The 18,614-nt window shown below is 37.5% G+C and overlaps 4 protein-coding genes and 2 long non-coding RNA genes across 6 annotated transcripts in view; 5 read left to right on the top strand and 1 right to left on the bottom strand.

Annotated features, from left to right (window-relative positions):
* The window catches only part of LOC124444613 (huntingtin-like), a gene marked incomplete at its 3' end in the record, with an annotated part of 2,013 nt that extends 612 nt beyond the window's left edge, over positions 1-1,401 (top strand). The window contains exons 2-3 of the mRNA XM_046995224.1: positions 38-388; positions 1,376-1,401. Of these exons, the coding sequence (XP_046851180.1) occupies positions 38-388; positions 1,376-1,401 (377 nt within the window). The remainder of the gene's footprint in view (positions 1-37; positions 389-1,375) is intronic.
* A 1,424-nt stretch (positions 1,402-2,825) lies between these two features.
* Positions 2,826-3,976, top strand: LOC124444125. The gene is made up of 5 exons (XR_006947842.1): positions 2,826-2,910; positions 3,030-3,093; positions 3,312-3,535; positions 3,569-3,688; positions 3,937-3,976. It is a non-coding gene; the product is annotated as an uncharacterized LOC124444125 (long non-coding RNA).
* Positions 3,977-4,473: 497 nt separating this feature from the next.
* LOC124444612 (huntingtin-like) lies at positions 4,474-11,386 on the top strand (the record flags this gene model as incomplete). The annotated part of the gene is made up of 12 exons (XM_046995223.1): positions 4,474-4,480; positions 4,683-4,749; positions 4,841-4,934; positions 5,230-5,451; positions 6,418-6,527; positions 7,976-8,089; positions 8,160-8,274; positions 9,280-9,425; positions 9,714-9,893; positions 10,451-10,613; positions 11,210-11,292; positions 11,377-11,386. Coding segments are annotated over exons 1-12 (1,311 nt in total), but the record flags the coding sequence as incomplete, so codon positions are not given.
* Positions 11,387-12,437, top strand: LOC124444098. Its single transcript, XR_006947831.1, has 3 exons — positions 11,387-11,453; positions 12,068-12,158; positions 12,226-12,437. It is a non-coding gene; the product is annotated as an uncharacterized LOC124444098 (long non-coding RNA).
* Positions 12,438-13,003: 566 nt separating this feature from the next.
* On the top strand, positions 13,004-14,902 carry LOC124444097. The gene is made up of 4 exons (XM_046994677.1): positions 13,004-13,256; positions 13,824-13,940; positions 14,036-14,098; positions 14,570-14,902. The coding sequence occupies exons 1-4, from the start codon at positions 13,056-13,058 to the stop codon at positions 14,717-14,719; spliced, it is 531 nt and encodes a 176-aa protein (XP_046850633.1). The 5' UTR covers positions 13,004-13,055; the 3' UTR covers positions 14,720-14,902.
* Positions 14,679-17,101, bottom strand: LOC124444096 (E3 ubiquitin-protein ligase RNF103-like). The gene has a single exon (XM_046994676.1). It carries the CDS (start codon positions 16,765-16,767, stop codon positions 14,890-14,892), a length of 1,878 nt encoding a protein of 625 aa, XP_046850632.1. The 5' UTR covers positions 16,768-17,101; the 3' UTR covers positions 14,679-14,889.
* Between the last annotated feature and the right edge of the window lie 1,513 nt (positions 17,102-18,614).

The following is an 18,614-nucleotide window of genomic DNA, read 5'->3' as shown; positions in this document are numbered from 1 at the left end:
ATCTTTGATTGCATATCATTTTGTTGTTGTGTTTCAGTGTTCGTGATACCGGGCACAATCTTACCTGAAGATAAACCTTACATCAAACTGCCCGACTCCGATATTGTTTACAACGAAGCTTCGATGTTGGTCAACTATCTATACACGCTTTTAAATAACACCAATCATCATCTCGTACATCCTGATGCACTCATACGGTCATGTCGTGACGTAATCACTGGACTTGCGCGTCTCACTTTGTTCAACGCGTACGTTCGCATTCCACCGCTCGTATGGAACATGGGATGGGAAGAGGAAAGGCATGGTACCGAGTTACCCCCATTACCCACGGATATACTCCGAGAGAGAGATGTCCTGCAGGATTTCGTGTTAAGAGTTCACTCGATTGGTGAGTAGGCTGTTATAAATAGAGTATCTGATATAAATAGAGTATCTTTTCCTGCTCATTAGGGGGAAATATTCATTCATTGGCACCAATCTATCTGCATTTGAGGAAAACACACGCACTTAGGCAAGACAAAGTTGTGGGCCTTGATATATTTTGCACAATAAGTTCAGTCTCTGTACGAGGTTTGCGTTGCTCACGTTTCTTGCCTTCCCGGCTTCTGCTTGTAACTCGATGTGTCAACAATTTTGAGTTTAAAGTTTGGCCTGGAAAAACCAACCATTTATGAGTTCGAAGCATCGTGCATTCAAACAGTAGATAGTACGGTTTTCAACAGCATTTAAATGGTCTAAATTAAGAGTATTTAGCCAGTCCGGAATGACAAACAGTAAAAAATTATGCCCAGATTCTGGCCCTCTCGAAAAGTTTTACGATATTTGACTACGTTCCGGAATCCTGTAGATAAATACTTGAGCGAAGACTTGTTCTGTTTTGTTTTATCTTCATAAGGAAATCACCAGCCAACTTTTGATTGTATTGATCTATTTTAAATGAATCTTGAGTTCTCCAAAGTAAAATGAGCTTATTTTTACTTTGCCGCCATTGAATCTAACTGCACAATTTAATAAAACTGTTGCTTTTACCAAAAAATACGTTATTTACCGTTTAGATCGGTACGAATGGCAAAAGATTTCCTTCGGTCTCTTTGAGATCTTGGGAAAAATTTTGTTTAATATCATTCATTGAATATTCATTGAGTCTTTTTGATTGATGAAATGACTTCGGAAATAAATACAGAACACACCAGTGGGCAAATTTGTAGTTTAAGACAAAGTTCCCGTGTTTATTCGTAAGTTCTCAACAATGATTAAATACACTAATGATTGTTATGTTTGCTGTAATGAATGAATATTTCCTCTTAACTTAATGGAATGAAAAAGGTGTGATGTTTATATCAAATGTCTTACATAAAGTATCTCTTCATTTTAGGTTGGATATCGCGTCAGCATTTGAAACTTGGGCGGCGTTGCTTGGGGTCCTTAGTTCTCCACTATCGCCCGAACAGACTTCAAGAGAGGTACGTATAAAGTGATTTCTAAATAGTCTCGAGCACAATTCTAATGTATGTACAAGTTGTGTATTTGTTTGGTCAATGTGTGAATATATATGGTCATTGTATGTTTTTGTATGGTCAATGTGTAAATATATGTATGGTCATTGTATGTTTTTGTATGGTCATTGTATGTTTTTGTATGGTCAATGTATAAATATGTATGGTTAATGTATAAATATGTATGGTTCATTGTGTGAATATATATGGTCAATGTCCGAATATGTATTGCACAATGAATGAATATGTATGGTTTATTGAATGAATATGTATGGTCAATGTGTGAATATGTATGGTTAGTATAAATATATGGTTCATTGTGTGAATATATATGGTCAATGTCCGAATATGTATTGCACAATGAATGAATATTTATGGTTTATTGAATGAATATGTATGGTCAATGTGAATATGAAGGGTTCAATGTAAATATGTACGAGTTTCATGTACTAAACGTATTATTCAATGTATATATGGATGAGTCAATAGTAATAAGTGGAATAGCTTTGATCTTTTGAACTGTATGTTAGGAGGACATTGATTCTGTGAAGTCTGGTTGCCCTAGCAATACAATGCATAACTAGACTGTTGCTTCAAACGACGCTACATCCTTTGCCTGGTAACCCCTCGGTTGGTGCGAGCTTTCATGTGTCGAGACAAAAGTTACCATTCTTGGGTGGCAGGTAAACGTGGGAACCATTCATGGGTGGCAGGTAAAACGTAGGGAACCATTCATGGGTGGCAGGTAAAACGTAGGGAACCATTCATGGGTGGCAGGTAAAACGTAGGGAACCATTCATGGGTGGCAGGTAAAACGTAGGAACCATTCATGGGTGGCAGGTAAAACATAGTGAACCATTCATGGGTGGCAGGTAAAAATAGTGAACCATTCATGGGTGGCAGGTAAAACATAGTGAACCATTCATGGGTGGAAGGTAAAACATAGTGAACCATTCATGGTGGCAGGTAAAACATAGTGAACCATTCTTGGGTGGCAGGTAAAACATAGTGAACCATTCATGGGTGGCAGGTAAAACATAGTGAACCATTCATGTGTGGCAGGTAAACATAGTGTGAACCATTCTTGGGTGGCAGGTAAAACATAGTGAACCATTCATGGGTGTGCAGGTAAAGCATGGGAACCATGCTTGGTGGCAGGTAAAACGTAGGGAACCATTCATGGGTGGCAGGTAAAACATAGGGAACCATTCATGGGTGACAGGTAAAACATAGGGGATCATTCATGGGTCGTAGGTAAAACATAGGGAACCATTCATGGGTGGCAGGTAAAACATAGTGAACCATTCATGGTGGCAGGTAAAAACATAGTGAACCATTCATGGATGGCAGGTAAAACATAGTGAACCATTCTTGGGTGGCAGGTAAAACATAGTGAACCATTCATGGGTGGCAGGTAAAACGTAGGGAACCATTCGTGGGTGGGGTAAAACGTAGGGAACAGCAGGTGGCAGGTAAAACATAGTGAACCATTCATGGGTGCAGGTAAAACGTAGAACCATGCTTGGGTGGCAGGTAAAACGTAGGGAACCATTCATGGGTGGCAGGTAAAACATAGTGAACCATTCATGGGTGGCAGGTAAAAATAGTGAACCATTCATGGGTGTGGTAAAACATAGTGAACCATTCAAGGGTGGCTGGTAAAACATAGTGAACCATTCATGGGTGTAGGTAAAACATAGTGAACCATTCTTGGGTGGCAGGTAAAACATAGTGAACCATTCATGGGTGGCAATTAAAACATAGTGAACCATTCATGGGTGTAGGTGAAACATAGTGAACCATTCTTGGTGGCAGGTAAAACATAGTGAACCATTCATGGGTGGCAGGTAAAACGTAGGGAACCATGCTTGGGTGGCAGGTAAAACGTAGGGAACCATTCATGGGTGGCAGGTAAAACATAGGGAACCATTCATGGGTGACAGGTAAAACATAGGGGACCATTCATGGGTCGTAGGTAAAACATAGGGAACCATTCATGGGTGGTAGCTAAAACATAGTGAACCATTCATGGGTGGTAGGTAGAACATAATTAATGAACCATTGGGTGGTAGGTAAAACATAGTGAACCATTCATGTGTGGTAGGTAAAACATAGGAACCATTCTTGGGTGATAGGTAAAACATAGTGAACCATTCATGTGTGGTAGGTAAAACATAGTGAACCATTCATGGGTGGTAGGTAAAACATAGTGAACCATTCATGTGGGTAGGAAAACATGGAACATTCTTGGGTGATAGGTAAAAACATAGTGAACCATTCATGTGTGGTAGGTAAAACATAGTGAACCATTCATGGGTGTTAGGTAAAACATAGTGAACCATTCGGGTGTAGATAAAACGTAGGGAACCATGCTTGGGTGGCAGGTAAATAGGGAACCATTCATGGGTGGTAGGTAAAACGTAAGGGAACCATAATGCAGGTGGCAGGTAAAACATGGGGAACCATTCATGGGTGGCAGGCAAAACATAGGGAACCATTCATGGGTGACAGGTAAAACATAGGGGACCATTCATATGGTCGTAGTAAAACATAGAGGGAACCATTCATGGGTGGTAGGTAAATGTAGTGAACCATTCATGGGTGGTAGGTAGAACATAGTGAACCATTCGTGGGTGGTAGGTAAAACATAGTGAACCATTCATGTGTGGTAGGTAAAACAGGAACCATTCTTGGGTGATAGGTAAAACATAGTGAACCATTCATGTGTGGTAGGTAAAACATAGTGAACCATTCATGGGTGGTAGGTAAAACATAGTGAACCATTCATGTGTGGTAGGTAAAACATAGGAACCATTCTTGGGTGATAGGTAAAACATAGTGAACCATTCATGTGTGGTAGGTAAAACATAGTGAACCATTCATGGGTGGTAGGTAAAACATAGTGAACCATTCATGGGTGGCAGATAAAACGTAGGGAACCATGCTTGGGTGGCAGGTAAAACGTAGGGAACCATTCATGGGTGGTAGGTAAAACACAGAGAACCATTCATGGGTGGCAGGTAAAACATAGGAACCATTCTTGGGTAGGTAAAACATAGGGAACCATTCTTGGGTGGCAGTTAAAACACAGGGAACCATTCTTTGGGAGTAGGTTAGACAAAGGGAAGAAAGCTTTAATATCACTGATTTGGATATTCTGTTGATTTATCGTATTTAATTTTTTAGGGCTGGTAAAAACTTTGCACTGTACGAAAAATGTAGAAGATCATTTCGCCAAACAATGCTCTCAAAGGTGAACAAATTCGTATTCTGACAACGTCACGCTAAGATGAGACCGATTTTTTGTCTAGTCATTCAATCTTTTGATTTCTATTTTCCTTCAGCTCATTTTGGTTGAATGACAGCGTGGATACTTCAAGTCTGTATGGAGTAAACATCGAAAGAATCTCGGCTTTACATTCTTATACATTGTGTCAGGTATTGAACGATGTTATCAAAATAGCTTGTGCATCTTTTTTAACCAGTTTTTTCATTTATATCTTTTATGCATCACAACGGTTGCACCATTAACATCTTTTTTCATCTTAAAAATCGTAATTTACATCTTTTTACATCTAAAAAATCGTAATTTATGTCTTATTTACACCTCAACGGTTGTACCAGTTGCATTTTTTTACATGTTAAAGGTCTTACCTTGTACATTAATAACACGTCCACGGTCTTTAATTTTTTCATGCAAACGTTTCAGAACTCCTTTTCCTTCTGTTTTTAGATCTCTGTCAATAGTCTCCAAAACCAATGTACATTTGATAACTCCGATGAAGATGAATCGGGAAATCCATCATCCAGATTGTTATCTTCGGAATTTTCGCCTCGAGAGAAAATCGATGTGCGTTCTTGTGTCCAGTTCTTAATGGAACTGTTTGAGCAATGGGTGTCGCCCTACACGCAGCCGAAAACGCCTCTGATGTTGCTTACAGAATCTGTTAAATCCGTATGTATATATGATGATCTTAGTATTAGTGATTAATCCTGATAAATGCTTTACAACTCAATCCCCCGGATGTCTAACTACAGTGTCAAGGTGAGGCAAGGACGCCATCTTGAAACATGGCAAAAAGCAAAACTCATAATCAAAAGTAAGTTATAAGCAACTTTAAAAACCAATCATATGAAACAGTTTAAACTTCAGACCTAAACTATCATGTCTGCAACTGTATATTAATGCAGAGGAAGCAGATAGTACTGGCAAATATAGTCAGTTTTGCTAGTTTTCAAGATGGCGACCTGCCTCATTCGTAACTTTACAATTTCGGTGGAATCAGGTATATTGTAGATTGAATTCGAGGTCATTGATCTTTATAGTCTGTCTATTATGAACTAAATATAACTGGAAAGCTACTACCCGCCAAAATTTATAAAGCCTGTAGTTTAACTAGTTCCTATTTTTCACGAGCGATCCAAAGAAAGTTGACTTTCGACGATGCGCTAAAATTCGGGATTTGACCTTCCAGAGACACGCGTGTCTGGAGGTGAAATTTGGCTTCAAGCAAGTTCAGGCATGTTTTTATGAAGGTAGATTTTTTAAACGAAGCTTGTTGGTTTAGGGGGACCCCGGGGAGGGGTCGAGTAAAGAGCTACGCATTTTTCACTAAAGACCACCAATTTACTTCAAAAACAACCTCATGACGTATAAACCAGGCAAAAAATACAGCAAAACTGGCGCTTACTCTTCTGTTGAATCTGAAAATGATTCCTACTAAGGATGTAGAAACGTCACTTAACGAAAACACCAATTGTTCTTCTCGTGAATGATTTGCTGGATTACATGTAATTTGGCAGTGAAACCATACAGTTTTTATCCGGTATTCCTTAATTTCCAACTTTAGAGTTTAACATGAAGTATAAAAGTTTTTGGTTCATAATGTCCAATGCTCGATAGTATGATCTAAAATTTTAGTTGCTCATCATTTCGGATCTTTTCGTCGACACGGCGCAGTATGAATGGTTACTGAGCGAACTCCTCGAACTTTATCAAAATTATCCCGCTGAAGATGAAATAATGATGGAGTATTTACTGCCAGCACTTTGTAAGTCGCTGGCCGTCTTAAAAATGGTAACTATGTGTTGTATTTCTCCACTGCATGTTCTTCAAGCATATTCAAATTGTTCCTACTATGACATAAAAGGAAAAGATGTATAAAACCGTAGAGTATAAAACCGTAGAGTCTCAAAAGTGACCTACTTGGGCTACTTTCGAAATTAGTGACCTCAAGGGGCGGTTACATTCAGTGGGGGCGCTTAGTTTGAGTTGTCATTTTTAGCATTGGTTAACTTCAATGGTGAACTCTTTATCCACGCTGTATGAACAGGATTTTTTAGTGCGTTTAAAGTTGTGTAAGGTTGCGTTTGACACGAATAAACGTTTTATTTAGAAATGTTGGGAAATTCCTCAAAAGTTTCATGAGTTAAGTGAACGGTTTCTCTCGCTATTCTTCACTAAGTATTAAGAAAGGCGACTATTTTCGAGGGGTTGCTTGGGCAGGCTACTTTACAGGGACGGTTGCTTGGGCAGGCAACTTTTGAGACTCTAAGGGTAACAATATACTAAAGGGAACACGTGTAAAATATACTTATCGGTGACCGCATGATCAGATTAATGTTAGTCACACAGAGATATGTAACGTTTTTCAAAGTTTCATGCGAAACAGGAAGGTGTGAAACCAGGATTGACTTCCTTTTACATTTTGAAAGAGAAACTGAAAATAATTGTACCTTTACACATTTATCTTTTGTGGAATACAATTCCATCTAACAAAGGCAAAATTTTCATCAAAAACTTTCAAGGCCAATTTCATGCAACCAAAAGGAAAATGTAATCCCTAAAACAGTTGTCAAAATAATAATAGTCATTCTCTACTTACACTTAAAAGTCTTTTTTATTTCGTACAAAAAAAAGGAAGGTGTAATCCCTGAAAAAGTTGTCAAAATAATGGAAACAACATTCAAATCTCCACATATTCCTCTTCAGGTGAGTGAATGCACCATTATCCATTTGCCATTTTTTTGAGTTTTGGCGGTATGCGCATGCGCAAATTTCGTTTCAGTTTCATGACAATCAAGCAAATATACATTTTGAACATAACACCCAAAATTTTTAGTTTATTTATTGATTACAGAGTACATCGTAGTATTTATACCTTATAGTTATGTTCTATTCTCGCTGACAATCCGGCTCCTTATTCTAACCTCAGCCTTGTTCATAGTACTTCATGACTGCAAATTATCTATATTAGAGGGGGTGGGGGCGATGTTCAGGAAATACTTTGTTGGTTATTATTAAAATCAATTGTGATTACAGATTATAAAACATGAATATATGATGTTGAGACCATCCCTGATTATCTATCTTCTGCGATCCTTGTCCTTACCCCTTACCTTGCCTTGAATGCACTATTATTCCCATTATTCCTTTTCCATGGATATGTTGAAAAACATTCACGTCATATGTACATTAGGTTGCTGCATTATTCGGAGCTCTCTATCTTCGAGTCTCACATCGTTTCGGTCGTAAATCTTGTCATACCGCTGGTCACAGATTACGTTATGAAAGTCTTGGCTCAAGTGAACGAGTAAGTCGAAACTTTGTGTTTCTGATTATGATCGTCATGCTTCAACTCATTGTTATTAATACATTTAAAGTTGTAGCGTTTTCGGCGAACATCGTTTGCTCGTGTTACTATCTGCGTCTTTTTACCTTCTGGAGCACTATGGCGGTGAGATCAATAATGTCGAATTCAAGAAAAACTTCATCACGGTGAGCAAAGTCACTTGATTTTGGTCATTGTCTATTTCTATGATCATGTTTATGATTGATTCAAAGTACGATAAAGTACAAAACACCATAGAAATGATGAATCTATCCATGACTATTTTCTAATTGACCTGATGAGAAAGCTCATTCATATTTGGTACTTAATGCTGGGCTTTCCGTTAATGATATGTTCTACCAGGGATGTATTTGGGAGAGAGTGGTGGTGTGCTGTGAGCAAATTCTCCGGTTTAGGGGGCAGTCGGTTACCACTGAAAACGCTTTAATAATATAGCACTTTAAGAACGAGAGCCAAAGGCCAGAGCCGAGTGCCGAAGGGGCGAGTGGTGTTTGGGGGTTCGAGCACGCTCCCGGAAATTTTTAAAAGTAAGAAGCTATAAAATGCTATTTCCTGGAGTGAATTCATACTAACCGTAAAATTTCAAACGCGTTTCTCCAACATATATTCAAATTTGACGTCCCTTATTTATTTCAGCGCCCCTAAAATTCAACAGCTGGGGCGTATCTCCGTCTTCCCCCCTGCTAGCACGCCACTTGGGAGAGGGGTACGGAAAAGGTGCCACAAAACAATTAATACATGACTTAATCAGAAAGTCCATTCATATTCGGTACTTACTGCTGGACTTTCCATGACTTATGTGCAATTAGGGGTATGTTTAGGAGTGGGTACAGAAAGGGTGCCACACAACATACCAAACATGGAGCACATGATACCAACATAGCTACCAATCAACTAAGCAAACGTAATTGTGATTTGCGTGTAATGGAGCACACTTCCAAGTACCAAAGATCTTTCAATCATAATGAAAAAGAAATAGAATTTAACAAGAAGGTCTGACATGCTTCGGCAAGAAGAAGCCAGCCAAATTCAATCCAAACTAGAGCACACACCTTTCCTCTCCCCCCTAAACCATAGTGGATGCATCCCTTTGTGCAAAAAATAATGAATGTATAGTGTTGCCCAGATGATTTTTTGTTATACATCTATAGACCATTTTAACATTGGCGTCGTCTGGAGAGGATAACGTTCCTTTGCATCTTTACCATGCAATAATACGTGGCTTTGAAAGATTGGTCGTCTCTTTCTCGTTATCAAGAGAAGACAGCGATGCTTTGGTTAAGTTTAGTATCGAAAGGTAGCGATTTCCATCATCCTACGAAAGCATTTCAACTTGTTTCAATTTTAGTGAAAAATGACACGATGACGGAGAAGAATTTTGTTTTCCATTTAATAATGTTGAAATTGAATAAGATTTATTGCAGTAAACAAAACGCTTAAGAGTTTTTAAAATAACCTTTATCCTCCAAACCAACTGCCACTTTTCCAGTAGCAGTTTTTAAACTTTTCCCTGTACCAAGTACATTGTTTTGTTCGAGATTGTGTTTAGTGATGCAGACGCGTAAAACCATGTTTCCTTCTCGAGGTTGGCCATACGAAATCCACAGAAAGCGATATCTGCTCTCGGTCTTTTGCTGACGTGCATGTACACGGGAAAGGAAGGCGATCGTCCCAGCGGTTTATTCCAAGACAACGAAGATGTCGACTCACCGAATGACGATGTTCTTTTATTGGCTTTAGAAAGAACGACAGCGCTCTTCGACCGGTAACTTGAAATTGCACATTCAACTTGACAAGATATTATATTCCTTTTTCCTTGTCTCCGAACTCATATGTCTTCAATTCGTTATCATACTTTAAACATAAATGTTGCAGTTCTGTCGATGATTGCGGGCTCATATTAACATACGCATGTTGTAATCCGTAGAAAACAATGGATTTCAAAAAACATAATGGGGCATATTACGCATATACAAATATGAGCCCCCCTCCCCTTCCCCTCTAAATTCTCGATAGTACTACGGTCGTTCATGAATACTAGAGCAAATACGTTTTCCTATGTTCTGTTATTTCTTTGTTTGAGCTTAAATTTATCTATGAATTATGGGAAGTTGCAATGATGGTCCCGAGTCAAGTTGATTGGTTTCTTTCTTTAAAATGTGTTGCAAGCTAGATATTTAGCACTCTTTTATCTCGAGTACTTTTTATTCAAATTTCTATTAAAATTTCTATTGTGAAGTTCCATTGCTCATGGGAATTAAAGATTTTCTTGCCAATTGAACAATTCACTGTTATTTAGCGTCATAATCCTTGTTTCTGCAGAATCCGTAAAGGTTTTCGTTCCGAGGCGAGGTTGGTATCGGAGATTCTACCAATTGTACTCTGTGATTTCTTTCCTCCGGACGAGGTTATGAATAAAGTGATTGGGGAATTCGTTTCCAGTCAACAACCACATCCAGAACTCATGGCTTCTGTTTTGTTTAAGGTTTGTAAATGCGCTCTGGGACGTTACAGCCCGTGTGGATAATGCAGGGGCGTAGAACCTTCCAAACACTTGCAAGTCTAAGTATAGTTTGTGAAAATTGTTGAAAATGTAAATTTTACGTTCTGAAGACTTTTTACCGATAACGAAAATTTACTGATCAATAGCGATTGAAAAAATATCACTCTTTCAACGATAAGAAGTTATTTGACCAATTTGAACATAGAATTTACGTGTTCAACTATTATGATGACCAACTATACTTAAAATTGGGTTCGCTGCATGTTAGAACTGGCAAATATTTGTCAATACAATTACAGTCATATTGACCAATACTTGCCCAGTTTTTAGATATGTGTGGTCTGATATGAAAATGACTACATCAGTGTAATTATGTGGTCATTTTCATACAACACCGCACACATACACACACCCAACTGGACAATTCTTTGCTACGTCCTCGGATAAACTATGCTATTTATGCTATGTGAAATGTTCCATGTGTTGACCGTTGTATGATTTCAAAAACGTTTCTTTCGGGTGTGTGTCTTAGGAGTCTGAGTTGTTTAACAACAATTCTATTATCTATTTTGGAGTAGGTGTGTGAGAATTTGATTAGCAAAGATCAACAAACATCAGTAAAAGATTGGATCTTACTGTCACTTGGTAGCTTTACACAGAGGTGCAAAGTCATTTTGGACAGATCATTGATGTATCAGTCATAAAGGTTTTCTTAACTCTGAAATATTGTCCATATATTTTAAAGGCCGCCGCTCGAATGGCCGTTTGGAGTTTCACCTGCATCTTCATCGCTGCTTCAACAAACCGATTGCTAAGAGCACTGTATCTTTAATATATTGTTCTCGAGTCTATCTAACATAAAGTTTCACCGATTAGATACATACGTCCTTAACGTCTCTTTTCTTTAACATATCTTTCTTGACTTTATCTAACATAAAGTTTCACTGACTACATACATGCATCCTTAACGTGAGTTTATCTTTAACATATCTTTCTTGACTCTATCTAACATAAAGTTTCACCGATTAGATACATACGTCCTTAACGTCTCTTTTCTTTAACATATCTTTCTTGACTTTATCTAACATAAAGTTTCACTGACTACATACATACATCCTTAACGCGAGTTTATCTTTAACATATCTTTCTTGACTCTATCTAACATAAAGTTTCACCGATCAGATACATACGTCCTTAACGTGACTTTATCTTTAACATATCGTTCTTGACTCTATCTAACACAAAGTTTCACTGACTACATACATACATCCTTAACGTGACTTTAACTTTAACATATCGTTCTTGACTCTATCTAACATAAAGTTTCACTGACTACATACATACATCCTTAACGTTTTATCTTTAACATATCGTTCTTGACTCTATCTAACATAAAGTTTCACTGACTACATACATACATCCTTAACGTGACTTAGATTCGAGCATGCCGTATCGCGAATTGGAAAATTAGACACGATCGATCGTACTTACTTTCTACTAACGGCGCTAGATTTCTATCATAATCAGGTTTGTTCGTTTTCCGTCAATTTTTTTTTAAAATGCATCTCATAAAAACTTGCTTCAATTTCTCCAGAACTTGAACGAAGAAGAAAAGGAATCTTTTCTTGCAACATTTAAGAAAGTTGCTCAAACGGGAACGCCTTACGCCGATCTTGTACAGAGGATTACTTGAAATATCATGAGCACCAAATACCTAATTTTGAAGATGACGATGGCAACTATCCGTGTAATTTAAATTAGAATTTTTCAAATTGAATGTATGAATAAATTATTTGGTGTGCTTAACTCATTGATGTGGGTTCAACTGCCGATACATTATCAAGAGATAATTGTAGAATTGTTGGCTAAACTTCCCGTGGTTAAATGTAATGACCACTGATCTCGTTATGAGACTGGATCAAGCAACTCTTATGTGTCTGTAGTCACATAAAATCTTTCCTTTTCTACTTTATGGGACTTAACAGCTTCTAGTTCCCCGGCTCGCGTTCCACTGAAAAGTTTTAAAGTAGGTGTTATAATAAATAATGCCGTAAATGATCAAATAAACGCCCGGTGCGTTGAATAAATTCAAGCTTTTCCAGGAAGGAGTGTAATAGAGAGAGGCGTTTATATGACTTCGATCACCTCCGTTCGTGAGCAAATGAACACATAAACGGTTTTTAATCCGACAGACGACCCATCATTTTAATCGTATCACAACGGTAATGTGTTGGATGGCGTCCATTAGAGAGAAAGAGGTATCTAATAGAAACAGGTTTTAAAGGGGGGCGTTTATTAGATACAAAGTGTAATTGATAAGAGGCGTTTATTGGATCATTTGCAGTTATGCAAATCTCTGCTGCTTTTATTGTGACGTCACAAAGGTATAAGTCGACATTGGACATTCTATTTCTTGAATTTAAGATGAATTTCTTAGCTGGATGTATTCATTTTATTCTTGCATGCATTTTAACTGTTCACGGCTTTGATTTCGACGAATGTCCTTCAAAAGAAAGTAGTTCTCTTGATGTAAAGTATGGATCTATGTCGGTCGTTTGCGACCGAAACTATCCAAAGGATTTGGTCACTTCTACTCCTGAAATTAAATTCTCGTTTGCCGATGTGGTAAGACAGCAATGTCTTTTGACCTGACGCAATATCCCCAAAACTGATTTTCTACATCACACTCTATCTTTTTATAAACTAGTCACCCAAATAAATCAAGTTTCTTTAAGGGCAGTAGTTTTAAAAATACCCTACTTAATATTTCTAATACCAACAAACCTGACACTAAGTCATTAACCAAAGGTTGTCCTGATTGTTGTTGGCTAGGTACTCTATTATTGTTCACTTGAAGGTGACATTTAAATGTTGAAATGTTTCGTTGTGCTAACCACATGTCATGGTAAAATTGTTGCTGGTTCTGTGAAATGCCTGTTTATTATTTAAAAATAAAATTTTACTTGCATCCACCATCACCAGGGGGGGATGAAGGGAAGAATTACCCTTCCTGTATTTCATGACAATTTCAAATTGATAACTATATATCACTTATTTTGGTGCATTGTTTATGACTTGTCTCCTCTTCCCATCTTCAAAAATTTTACCTTTGCCCATAAGCTTGATTTATCATAGCCTGTTTGCTGGTCGATGTTCTTATGCTAAGAATGGTGCTTTTTTTGCAATTTTTAGAATAAATATTATGAAGTTCTTATGTTTGACCCGGATGCACCATCTGCTATGAATCCAAAATCGCAGAATATACCAAAATGCCAAAGTTGGCTTCATTTGTACTTATCGGATGTTAAGGTAAGTAGGCTGTAACAACTTGAAATTTCAAAGCAATGATCTTTTCTGTATTAAAGCATTTGCTAAGTTTGTTCAAAATGTTCATTCTTTTACAAGGGAGTGAGCTTAAAAAGGTTTTTTGGCAAATGATGGCACATCAGATTGGAATGTCATTACAGGTAAATCATAAATGTCTTTCTGAAAAGCAGGCTCAGATTTTTAAAGTGTTCACATGGATACTGGGGTTTAGTATTTGGTATCCCTCCTGATAATCTAGTTTCCCAAATCAAGGTATGTGACTTGTGGGTTTTTTATCCACAAGTCACATACCAGGATCAGATATAACATAATCCCATATTTATCTCAGTTTGTGAAATCTGAAATTAAAATTCATCAAAATCACTTCTATTCAATTCAGTATTAAAAACTTCTTCCATGTCATTGTTGCCCGTCTGATCTGAATCACGATCGAAATCACTATTGCTTTATTTTGTCATGACTTCAAAATTCATTTCATTAAAATTGGAACATTTTCTCTGTGGAATTCAAAATGATAACTCCTTGTTTCAACATAAGTCTGTAGACATACTTAAATACAGTTAAAATGACAGTTAAAATGTTGCTTCATTTTTCATTATTCTTTTTTATAGATTACAATCCACCAGCACCACCCAAAGGTGTGGGTTATCATCGATACATTTTCACTGTCTATGGTCACACAAAACCTGCAAGGTTTTATGAAAAGATCACGCAAAGATGTGGTTTTGATATTGATTTATTTTCTCGTACCCATAAATTAGAGTCCATTCCAGATGCAAGAGTAATGTTCCGAACAAGAACTGAGTGAATTCAGATTAAAGAATTTGTTAGCCTTATTTAAAGTAAATTTAGAGTGTCACTATGTAACTGTGAAGACTACCCATTCAATTGTAATATATATTCTATCTATAGTATATTTAATATATGTCCATTAACTGTTCCCATTAGCTGTAGGAAAATCATGTGTACTTGCTTTAGCTTTATATGCTGGCCATCTGCAAACTGGACAGTTAAGGTTGTTCAGTTGATGCTCAGACTTGAACCATTTCTCCAAACAAAGTTGATGAAAAACATGTTTGCAAGGTAATGATACCATGATACAGTTTTTCCGATAGGCACCAAGGCAAATAGAGCATTCTTCTGATATGATTGTTTTGTCAGGCCTTTTCAACCATTTACAGAAATTTGCATCACATGCTGCCTTTGTTTTTTGTGAGAACCTGCTATCAGACGGCCGTGCGCACTCACAGTTCTTCCAAACAGGTAGGTCCCTCACAAAGTCTGTGGGCAAAAGTGGTTGAAGCCATAGATCAGGAGTTGCAAGCCTTTGTATAAGCATGTCTTCATATGCATGCAAGAAGAAAGTGCCTTCGTTAAGCCGCAAACTGGAAGGAAAGACCATGGTTGTTCCAAAAGAGTTGAAAAATCTACTGAAATACATCAAATCTTCATAAAACCAGTCTGTCGAATCATCATTATCAAGATATTTGATCTTTCTTTTAAGCCTGTTTAAACCAAAGCCATACATGCAAAAGCTAAGAAACCATAAAGACCATTTAGAATAGGATAAGAAATAATATCTAACTAGTGATAACAGATTGCTGGTTGTAATGAAGCGACATATGCGAAGACTTATGTTTATGAGAGGTTGTGCAATATCCAATCGGTACACTTTAACAATCGGAAGCCAAATTATCATAAGCGCCGTGTTGGCAAAAACAAAGAACATGAAGAATTTGACCATTTTTCTCAATATTCCACCTGAGGTTAAAAACAATTCCAATATACAAATTTGATTGACAAGTATTATTGTTAAAAGAAAAGCCTCATTCACTTCCGGATGTAAACTTGTCAAAAATGTTTCCAGAGATCTGTATTGAATAAACTCTCCTTTCATCATTCCATAAGAAAGCTGTCCTTCTGGTGTAATCACCAACAGTCGACAGAATCGCTTGCTACCATGTTCTCCCAAGATTTTATCAGCATTATTTTTTGTCACTTTGAAGTATGCAAAGTTGACTCTGCCCATAAACTTTATGGATAAAGATGACAAAAGAGCAGGTGGTTCATCCAGTTGACCAAAAAACACCAATTTAGTCATCTCATAATTACTTTTCTCTTTGCTTGCCAAGTATTGGGAATATTCTTTGGGATTTTTTAGCTTCCTCACTCTTTTCCCAAGTATGCTATTTATCCAGGAGAATGCACGCTCCACGGAAGGTTTGGAACTGTAAATATGAATTTTGACATTTCCCTTGGCATGATGTCCAACTGGAGATGAAAGAAGCAGACATTTCGCATCCCAGCCATTTTTAGCACATAATCGGGGATCCAAGCCGCAATCAAACACTCCCGCTTTAATTCCCAATAATGTCATCTTCTTCGATAGTCGTCGCCATTGTTTCAATGATAGTAGAGAGCCTCTGTAGTCTGGAATGATTTTGACAAGCCATCCGCTCGCCTTCGTGTCTTCGATTTTCTCAAAAAAATGAGAGGAACTATGGAAGTACGTTACTTCGTCATCCTCATCCTCTTGACTACCATTAACATCACTGCAGTTGCAATTCGAGCAAAAACTTCCCGATTCTTCAACGAGCTGGGCTAATTCGGTCTTATCCACGACGCCGACATAACTAACACCTCTTTCGTCCAACAATCTCTTCAATTTTCTGACGCTAACAGCGAGAGGATTAAAAAGAGGGGAGGCAACGCAACTGAGTTCCAACCAGTTTGCAGATAAGTCAAGAACTTTGGCTACCAAGAATATCAAAAGGAAATACATCAAAACCAAAATCGCTTTGGCCAGCATATTTATTGCTGTTTTGTTTACATTTTACATCGCGCAAAATAGTAATGGCGGCTTTAGACGGGTAGGATGACTGGACTAAATTTGATTGGTTAATATAGAGACATTCCTGATTGGCCAAAATCAGTTACTCATCCAATCATTAGTAATCCAAATCCAAACAAGCCAATGTGATCCTCAAATATATGGTCAATTCAATCCCAGTCAATCCAACAATCCAGTAAGTCAACAAGGGTGTGAAACAGGGTGTTTTGTGAACATGGAACATGCCTTTAAGCGGGAAAATTACAGTAAAAAAATAAAACATGGCAGTGACAAAGATTTATCAATAAGTTCAAAGGTGTTTGGAACTTTGGATTAAAAATTATGCCAAAATATGAATAAAGATTGATTGAAGGTAAAGTAAGAGTAAGTGCTTTTCAACTGTAATATTTTGAATCAATGCATCAATAAGAAATGTTTTGTGTTCGTAATAAAGTGAAATCTCTAAAAATGCTAATACAGCAATGCTATGTTATGTAAAAAAGTTTTTGTTGGGCTGTGCCTTTATGCAACGTATTGCGCCTGACTGCGAGACATTACTTTCCCATTCTGTGCATATGTAGCATAAAAATAACGATAACTATTCTTGAGTAGCTTTGTTATTTATAGGTTTGGGTAAATATTCGGTCGGACTTTCCATTCAGTTGTTTTTTTGCCATTTTGCTATGACGGCGAACGACGGCGACCTCCGACCTCGGACCTCGTATTTTTGAAGAGGAATTGTACGACTTTCCTTCTTTCCTTTGTCTGAAGTGCCTATGACACAAAAATTATTGGTGTCTCAAATGAAGCTTATGAAAGATTTATGGCATTGCAGTAGAACTTCTATAGTTCAATGTGAATTGACACTTTCGACTTATAAAATTTAGGTCTTTGAATTATACCCTATGTTGCCTTCCGAGATTAGAGTTCGAGTTATCTGGGGAAATTTGACCGAAAGGAAAATGAACTTTGTTTACGTTAGCAATGAGTCCGAATCAAGCGAGTTTGAGTAATCAGGGCTTTACTATACTACACTTAGGCGATGTATAAATTAGAGAATTTAAGGTTAATCGTTTGCTAATCTACAATCATACATATCATAAACTCGTTTGTTATTTCGTTGTTAAGCTATAAGCTTGCTTATGGTTTATCTAAAATTTTCCATTGTTGTGACCACGTGATATAAAGCAAATTTGTCTGATATGTCGAGAATAAATGTAAACAACTACTATGTACATGAGGAAATCTCATGAAATTTCCACACAAATAACTTCAGTTTATGGATTTTAAAGAAATTTTAGTTTTAGGAGATGTTTCACTAAAAGACATGAGAAAATTTCGTGTCTCAGGCACTTTCAGCAAGACACAGACAGACTTGTCCAGTGTAATTATTGAGATTTGACTCTTCTTGGGCGGGAGAGGGCGAGAGAGAAGAGGTGTGATGATTCATACATTCTGTCCTTCACATGTCATTCATACGTCTGGCTATTCCTCAAGCCTTGCAAATTTGTACGACAGTCTGTATTGTTAAATGCTATGTGTAAAAAATGCTTTTCTACCAAACACCAGAGCAGTGAATGACCGTTGTCCGTTTGTCCGTGTCTTCATTTGTTTAACCCTTTTGAGACGGACTTTTTCAAAAGTTTGTACGCATTTCGTTTGGTGATTCGTGCCGCACGGCGCGATCCGTCTCAAAAGAAATAATACAATAATTTTATACTGCACGCTCTTACGTGTCAATTTCAGGTCAAAAAGATGCGCCCTCGAAATTCCAAAAACAATACGTGTGACCTTCCTTTTCTTGGCAGAGCTCAATATCCTATATA

The sequence above is a fragment of the Xenia sp. Carnegie-2017 genome, unplaced genomic scaffold, assembly GCF_021976095.1.
Source record: "Xenia sp. Carnegie-2017 unplaced genomic scaffold, XeniaSp_v1 HiC_scaffold_21, whole genome shotgun sequence".
Taxonomy (NCBI): domain Eukaryota; kingdom Metazoa; phylum Cnidaria; class Anthozoa; order Malacalcyonacea; family Xeniidae; genus Xenia; species Xenia sp. Carnegie-2017.
The sequence above is the reverse complement of the archived record's forward strand: the minus strand, read 5'-3'. Positions and strand labels throughout refer to the sequence as shown.